The sequence below is a fragment of the Trachymyrmex cornetzi genome, unplaced genomic scaffold (assembly GCF_001594075.2).
Source record: "Trachymyrmex cornetzi isolate Tcor2-1 unplaced genomic scaffold, Tcor1.1 scaffold927, whole genome shotgun sequence".
Taxonomy (NCBI): Eukaryota; Metazoa; Arthropoda; class Insecta; order Hymenoptera; family Formicidae; genus Trachymyrmex; species Trachymyrmex cornetzi.
In genome coordinates, this window is record NW_017300275.1 from 205,856 (window position 1) to 214,184 (window position 8,329).

The following is an 8,329-nucleotide window of genomic DNA, read 5'->3' on the forward strand; positions in this document are numbered from 1 at the left end:
CATGGTTCGAAATATGTTGTTAATGATATTTAATGTGCATTTGTCCGTTGTTTTTTCTCGTGCAATATATTCCGTTTGTATATTATATTATAAAAAGATATACAGAGTTATATCCGTACGATGTAATTCTGAAAGGAGAATGCGTCCCGGTGATAGGAATGGAAAAAAAAAATAAATTTCTCATTCTTTAACCGAAGTTTGCGTGTGTAAATAAATTCCAAACTCGTAGTCCTTTTCTCTCTGTCGTGTACTTTGTAAACATTTATTATCTGACTAGAACTTCGGATGTATGTATATCCACGTTTTTCGTTTCGCTCGCGTCCCGAAGCTTGAAGAATTTCGCGTATGTTCCCTGTATATAATGCGTACAAGCAATACCTGTTCCTTCCAGCTTCGAGACGACTAATATATCATATTATGTATATTTAAAGGAATGGCGGCGTCGTCTCGTTTTCATGCCTGCGTACACTTTCGTTTCGTCTCTCTACTCATATATTTTTTTTCTGTATATATATATATACTCTCCGTTCATTTTTTTTTACAATTCCGTTATCTAACTTAGCGTAACTGGAATCACATTATAAAAATCGTCTCAACGTTCCTTATCATCGTGTTCATATAATCGTGTATGTACAAAGATAGAGCGCGGCCGGATATTTTTAGCTGCTATACAGTTTTTGCTTCTACATCTTACAATATACATATAATTGCATCGTTCTCGCATACACCTCTTTCCTCAGTAATGTTTTAAGCTCGCGAGAGGCTGATTACGTATATACAATGTACAATATGCATTTTAGCCGATGAACAATTAAGTGTAACGTACCGACAATCGTGACTCGTCATCATAGGTATTTACATGCTAATGAAAACTTAGTTCCTGAAATTTACTCGGTATTTTATCGCAGTTGATCGTTTGTGGAAAGGAGCTGAAGCCTTTGGGGAAGTAAAAAGTGTGAAGTCGATTGTTAACTCGTGTCGACGTTTGCACGCAATAATAACACTTTAAGATTTCACATCTCGTTAGAAGGCATTTTCGGTGAATGAACTTATTCTTAGATTATGAACAAAAAACACGGGATAACGGAGCTGCTATATCTAAGAATAAATTATTTTACAAGAGAAAATGGATTGATATTTACGGGATATTTCACTCAACTCGATTACATGAAATATCCCTTGTTGCTTTTAACAATGCGGGATACATAAGGAAGCAATTACTCAGTTGGAAGGAATATTATGGTCAGTACAATAAAATTTCTATATTCAATTAATTATAATATTCGTATAAAAATTTCCTTATTTAATTAATTATAATTCAAAATCATAATCAATTAAATTAAGTAACGATTAAACTAATTATAATTTGAGATTATAATTAACTAAAGAAGGAAATTTTATATGTAACTGACCATAACATTTTCTGTCTCTCCATCACAGCTTTGTAAGCCAGAAAACCGCTAGACTTCAGATTAAGAGTTACAATTTGTTGCATTTAGCGAAGCTGTACAATAATTTCTTGGCTTACATACTTTTGATAAAAAGTAGCATATATTGTGTCAAGTGTTTGAAAGCGTTAAATCGCGACGCTTTAATAACAGCTTCCTTGATGCGCTATCTCTAGTCTTAAATCTCCCTTCAATTCACACTCGACGAGAAATATATTATTTCAGCAAACATAATAACAACAACAACTTTATGGCCACATTATAAACACATAGCTATATAGAATACAGAAGAGATTAGATATAAAATTGATCTCTAGTTTACTTACGTATCAGCTAACCAGTCCATTAGAAAGCTATCGATATCACAAAGTTCCCGATCTCAAACAAGTGTAGGTAAGTATAAATGACACATAGAGTGCTTTGTCCCGAATCGCTTTTTCAGTTCATTAAGAAAAACAGAGAAAAACTCTTTAACAAGCATATTATAAGACGAAATAAATAAAATTATGAGAGGCAGTTTTGCAAATGTTAAATTCGAGATCTACCGCAACCAATTCTTTTTTTCTCCCATGATTAGCACAACATTGAAAGGAGAAAAACAAATCACACCACAAACGTGGCGAGGCTCGTCGTAAGTCTACAAAAATGAGGATTATTTTGCCAACTATAACGAGAATATTGTTGAGCAAAAGAAGAAATTATGTGATGTGAACAGAGAACATTCTCTCTCCGTCATCAAGGTCTCACGACCCGCTCGCTGTGTCATTATAACGGCAGGAGATCGATCAGATTCGCCCGCGGCTGCGTTAACGATTCCGGGAAAAATTCCGCGAGTTTGTTGTATAGCTCAGTTCGCAAGTTATGTACATCACGCGCGTTCGTGCACTGTTGCGTCGTCACGCCAGTCGTCAGCTCATTCAGAATCGTGCTCGAATGGGAGGCGTCCTCCAGTGAATTATTCTGTTTCCGGAATAAGATCGATGTCAAGAGTTGAAACTACGAAGGAAAGACGGTGATTAGTAAGACGATACTACGCTTAGCGCTTAGTATAATCGCTTAGTATAATCTACTACGCTTAGTATAATCACGATAATAAATATAAAAATAAGTAGTAAATGAAGGCTGCGGTCAAAGTCTCACTACAAATGCTTTAAAGCAATTAGAAAAAAGAATTTTACAAATTAACCAATCAAAAATTACTGTAAAGCATTTGTAACATCGCGTTGACCGTACCCGTAGAACATGTATGAATATACCTCTTTCGTTTGTTGCGTGTCACTGTGATCGATAATTTCAAAGATCTTTGTCTGCAGGTACTCGAGGGCTTCTATACTATTGCTCAGAGCAAGCTCCTTAAACTTATGCTTCCTGATGATTAGCTTGCACCTTTTCAAAATCTGTTCGCCCGTGGGTCGACGTAGTTCCAATTGCCAAAAGTCGTCGAGTCGCAAATTTGGAAGGCAGGATCTGCCGGGATTGCCGCCGAACAGAAAATGAACCTAACGAGGGAATTGTGAATTATTGAATCGATCGGCAAACGCGGACATTTATTTAAAACAGCAATAAAAGGACACAATTATTAAATATAATTTACAACGTACCTTTCTAGTGTGATCATAAACGAGCTGGTGTGCAAATCGCGGACATGGTTCGTAATCTTGCATCTTGGTCCAATATTTTTCACCGACGTTCTCGTTACGATATATACAAGACCATTTGCTGTTCTGAATATTGTATACCCAAAAAGAATTTTGCACGTTGTCGTCCCTTTTATCTTTGTCTTTGCTCAAACCCTGAAAAATATTATACATATATATATATATACATAAATTATATTATTTATATATTATTTATATTTATAAATATGATTTATATAATATAGATATAATATATACAGAGTGGTTTATTTTATTTAATTTCTACAGGCAAGTATTTCGAAAATGCAATTTTACCAAAAAAACATTCCAAATAAAAATTGTATGATACAAAGGGGAATGTCCTCCTCTATATCACACAACTCTTATTTACAATGTTTCTTGGTAAAATATTTGTATATTCTCGGAATATTTGCCTGTTAAAATTAAAATAAATCACTTATATGTTATATAAACATAACTTTTATAATTTAAGATAATATCATTTATATAATATATAAAGAACATCAAATTAATTATTTATGAAGGTTGTAAGAATTTATATAATCCTGAGAAAATTTTTTCTTTAGAGTTTTATATAATAGCAAATTTCACATATTAATTAATTGCGCCTCAAATTAATAATCTCGCCATGCGAGATACAAACCGACAGAACGTAGACCTCGCCGAGTTCGGGATCGATGGTCGCTCTCTGTGTGAATCCAGCCGCGGGAACGTGATTAGAATCCTTCGTTGTACCAAACTCGTTGTAGCTTATGTACTCGACGTGTTGCGTATCAACCTCATACGTGAAAAAATCGCTGAGATATTCCTTTCCTCTCTGACCGGCGAATATGTATAGTTTTCTCGACCGCTGGAACAAGATCCCACTTTGCAAAAATCTCACCATGTGTTTATGAATTTGTTTGTTGTTATTTCTTTCACTAAAGAAACAAAGTCGAAAGAGGGAAGATATGGGATACCAACCGGATGAAACAACATGGAATGACCAGCGCGGGATCTGTAGATAGGCATGTCTCTCGAGCATTGTTTATCAGCGATATCACAGGCGAGTCTGACCCACGTGCCGGTTGGCACGTGGTAAGAATACAGTCCCGAAAAATGTTGCTCCGGTATTACGCTGTGTTCGTCGGCACTACGTGAGTTAGAAGAATGATGTCAAAAACGTACATTAAGGTCCGATTCCACCAATGTAACTTTAATCTCGGTTCAAGTTACTGTCATCTTTTTCTAATACCTGTTTCTACCAATGTAGATTAACTTTAATCTCGGTTCAACTTATCTTCATCTTTTTTTAATTCTTAGAACTAGAAAAAGAAGAAGAGTTAGTTGAAGGTTAAAACTAACTACATTGGCAGAAACAGGCATAATTCTAAGAATTAGAAAAAGATAAACAATAAGTCATACCAAGATTAAAGTCAATCTTACATCGGATGGACAAAATCTAAGTGTATAATCCTTCTAAACCCGGTTCTTCTAAAATTCTCTACAACTTACTTACCTATTTTGATGAGTCAGTACTCGCCCGCCAAAAACATAGATAGTTCGCTTCTCTACGTCCATCGACATTTGATGGTCAAATACAAGCGGTGGCCCGCCTATCGTCCCGGTGTCCTCTGAGATTTGCGTCCATTTGTTCGACTCGATATCGTAAACGTAAAAGTCACTTTTTAAATTCTCACAGGTACGATATTGCGTGTCCAAGTACCTGCCCAATGTGAAGAGCTGCCGTCTCTGCGGATCTAAGCACATCTTGTGGCATGAACGCGCACTAGGTCCTCCCTAGGAATCATAGATTGTTGTAAATATGACGAAAATAAAAGGTCTGCTTCTTTTTGAGAATTAAACTTTTTGTATTTTCTTTTGTGTGTATGTGTGTGTGTGTGTCTTAAAGATAAATCATGCAAAAAGTTTAGTTCTGGAGTATGAAAAAAGAACAGGTCTGAAATAAAATATGCATACATCTGGCCTAATAATTTTGTAGACAAAATATATTTATTTACCAAAATTGTAACACGAAGAAATCTTCAAAAGACGTAATTGTGAAATTTATTTTACACAAATCTTCTTAGTTATATATTTTATATTTTATGATACTTAAAAATTCTGCTTTATTCATAAAGAAACTCATTAGTGATTGTTTTTTCAAAATATCATTTGATATTCTCGAAGAAACACCTTACTGAATTTACCAAGCATATTGTTTACATGCTGTTGGAACGTGATATGCATGCAATATAGTGAAAAAACAAGAGATTAATTCTATGTTATTCTGTACCATGATTTTGTAATTTTTAAGGGATTACATATTTTCTTGGTGTTGAAAAGTTAACGTATTTTCATATTTTTTCAGAAGGAGAGTAAAATAAATTTAAAAACTAATCATTCCACACTGTAACTAAATTGGACGGAAAAAATTTCTTTATATAAATAAGATATCAAGGAGCAACGTAGAGTTTTTAGTTTTTAAATTTATCTTATTCCTTCTCTTTGAGAGGAAAAAAAAACAGTGTCGATATTATTATATTGTCATTATGCAGGTACTATAAATGATTAAAAAAACCGCACAATAACAATGTAACGATGCTAAACTGTTGTTATTATTAAAAGTTACAGAATCGGGGTACTGGTATATTAGATGTCGTAATATCGAATGAAATTTATTGAACACTACCGACCACCGCTTCGGTGTCCTTGCATATGAGAGTCCACTTGCCAACCTCTATGTCGTACGACCACAGATCAGAGAGGTCCTGATTACCGTCCCATCCACCGAAGAGATAAAGTACCTCAGCCGTTGGATCAAGCACCATCTGATGACCACCCCGCATCCCAGGCTTGGGCTCGCTGGACGATAACTTTGTCCAAATTGCTCTATAAGTTTGAGCATTGATATAATCGTTTAAGAGTCCCACTAAAAAGCGGATTTGACAATGTATAAGCGTCACAGCTGTGAAACGAACACAAATCAAAGGGGAGAAATTACATGATTGGGCCACGTAGGACTTACTCGTGAGCGCGTTGCTGATAAAACGCTCCGCCTGCAGATGATCACCCTTGGTAACCAAAAGTTCGTACAGCGTTGACAGTCGTGGATCTTCCAGTGGGACTCCGGTGACTCTCTGCAAGGTTTCCACAATCTCGGGTTGTTCCATTTGCCGGAAGTGTTTCATGCACAGTCTTATTATCTCCTTCTGTCGGTACTGCAATACATAAAGACCATTAGTTTCAATTAAAAGTCTAAAGCTTTTGTATGATGCAAATGTAATTACGGGTCAACGCCAGAAGTGGATAACAAAACTATAATTTTCCAATTTTTTGAGTTTTTTTATATGAAATTGATCAGTCCAGAATTCAAAATAATTGTCTTCAAAATAATTGTCAAAATAATTTATTTGTAAAAAAGGATCTTTGCTTTTTTATCATCTATTCGATGATGCATTTACCGTATTGAACCACTCGAGACAGGGTTTAATGACCTTAGGATCATTGATACCGGTTAATTTGATGTGCCATATAGAAAAATTAAAACTAGGACCCCACGACTGCAACGGAAGAACCTTTATGTATCGGATGGGAAAGTAATTCGCTTCATTCCCTAAAACATGTTTGAGATCAAATGTCTCTGGTATAGAATCGTTCCTCAGCCCACTGAAACAAATAAAACACTCTGATTACACAACAAGCATAACAATTGAAAGAGATAGGTAGATAAAAGCGTTTATCTCTATTCTAAGCAAGTCTTCTAAGAATATAAAAGTAAGCAAAGGAAAAGAAAATACAATGGAATAAATATATGTACAAAAATAAGTAAAGTTTAGCAAAAGTAATACAGCATAAATAATATTTGAAAAACAAGAGGATATAGAAATATACAAAGTTATAAGATAAAATCAAAGTAGTTATATAAAATAATAGTAGTAGAAAATGTACAAAATTATGCAAAAATAATATAACAGTAAATGTATGGAATAAGGAAATAAAGAAAGAATAAAAACAATAAATTAAGGGGCCTATTCTGTAACTCTTAACAACTCTAATGATATTGTTAAATTGTCGTTGCCAGCTTTTTTACTGTATACAAAATCTGTGCAATGACATTGTAACGATATCGTTACAGTTGTTAAGAGTTACAAAATAGGCCTCTAAAACGTCAAAAAGAAGAGAGAGAGTAATTGTTAGCGAACCTTTCGAGGAGTTCCATCATATTCTCAGGTTCCAAACCACCGAATATCTTGAACTTCTTTATATTACATACATGGGTCTTCTCATATTTGCCGAAAGTGATGCACTTGACAACGGAGGGGCTTTGAAGTTTAAGAATGAGGTACTGAAAAGAACAGTCGGTGAGGTAAGCGACATGTGATGTGAATTGACATGTGCGATACATACCTGCGGATGATTGTCGATGTCGGAGGACCAACGTGATGACTGATCCGACGGTATATCGACGATGATATTTCTGAAAAAGACATTGTGCGTGAATGACGACGAATGAAGTTTCGTCATCACAATTCTGACAGACGCAATGGTTTCCGGAATGTTATTTTTAGGTTAGAAAACGCGATTACTTCAACAAGGAGGTTCACCGACTGTTTCTCGATGAAACGATTTTCGAGGGTTAGAGGCACTCACTCGGGTTTATAACAGGAAGAATAACTGGAACACTTGTAAATCCGATACTCCAACACTTTTTGAAAATCACCACTCTCACTCGACGCCATGTTACACAAATGACATAACCTTCAACATTCAGGCTGATTTGTACGCAGGCTACGCTCTACTTGGCGCTCGCAACGCTTGATTTTTCATTTCGCATTGCCGGCGCATGCGCATAAGTCCGGATCTACAATAAGTGATTTAAGCCTTAAGCCGTAAGAAATTGACCAATTACCCCGGATCTACAATAGGGTTTTAAGCATTAAGCCATAAGAAATGGGCGAATCACAGTCGCTTATTCTTCTCGGATTCGACTGTAATTGGTCAGTTTCTTACGGCATAAGGCATAAAACCCTATTGTAGATCCGGGGTTACAATCGAATCCGAGGGGAATAATCTACTGTGATTCGTCCATTTCTTATGGCTTAAGGCTTAAAACACTATTGTAGATCCGGAGTTACAGTCGAATTCTAGGAGAATAATTGACTATGATTCGTCCATTTCTTATGGCTTAAGGTTTAAAACTCTATTGTAGATCCGGGATAAAGCCCGTATCAGACTACCTGC

The 8,329-nt window shown here is 35.6% G+C and overlaps 1 protein-coding gene across 1 annotated transcript; it reads right to left on the reverse strand.

The window, feature by feature from the left end:
- Positions 1 to 1,428: 1,428 nt before the first annotated feature.
- Positions 1,429 to 7,862, reverse strand: muskelin (muskelin 1). The gene is made up of 12 exons (XM_018520787.1): positions 7,739 to 7,862; positions 7,496 to 7,565; positions 7,291 to 7,433; positions 6,550 to 6,754; positions 6,114 to 6,306; positions 5,782 to 6,017; positions 4,605 to 4,885; positions 4,070 to 4,238; positions 3,750 to 3,956; positions 3,050 to 3,241; positions 2,705 to 2,947; positions 1,429 to 2,444 (listed from the first exon to the last, which is right to left on the reverse strand). Exons 1-12 carry the CDS (start codon positions 7,825 to 7,827, stop codon positions 2,214 to 2,216), a joined length of 2,259 nt encoding a protein of 752 aa, XP_018376289.1. The 5' UTR covers positions 7,828 to 7,862; the 3' UTR covers positions 1,429 to 2,213.
- Between the last annotated feature and the right edge of the window lie 467 nt (positions 7,863 to 8,329).

What these genes read in the sequence shown, in the direction of transcription:
- muskelin (XM_018520787.1), bottom strand. Translation starts at nt 7,827, where the DNA reads ATGGCGTCGAGTGAGAGTGGTGATTTTCAAAAAGTGTTGGAGTATCGG. An exon ending in TCTTCCTGTTATAAACCCGA is followed by an intron (nt 7,566 to 7,738) that starts GTGAGTGCCTCT and finishes TGTCTTTTTCAG; the next exon opens with AAATATCATCGTCGATATAC. An exon ending in TATCAGCAACGCGCTCACGA is followed by an intron (nt 6,018 to 6,113) that starts GTAAGTCCTACG and finishes TCCGCTTTTTAG; the next exon opens with TGGGACTCTTAAACGATTAT.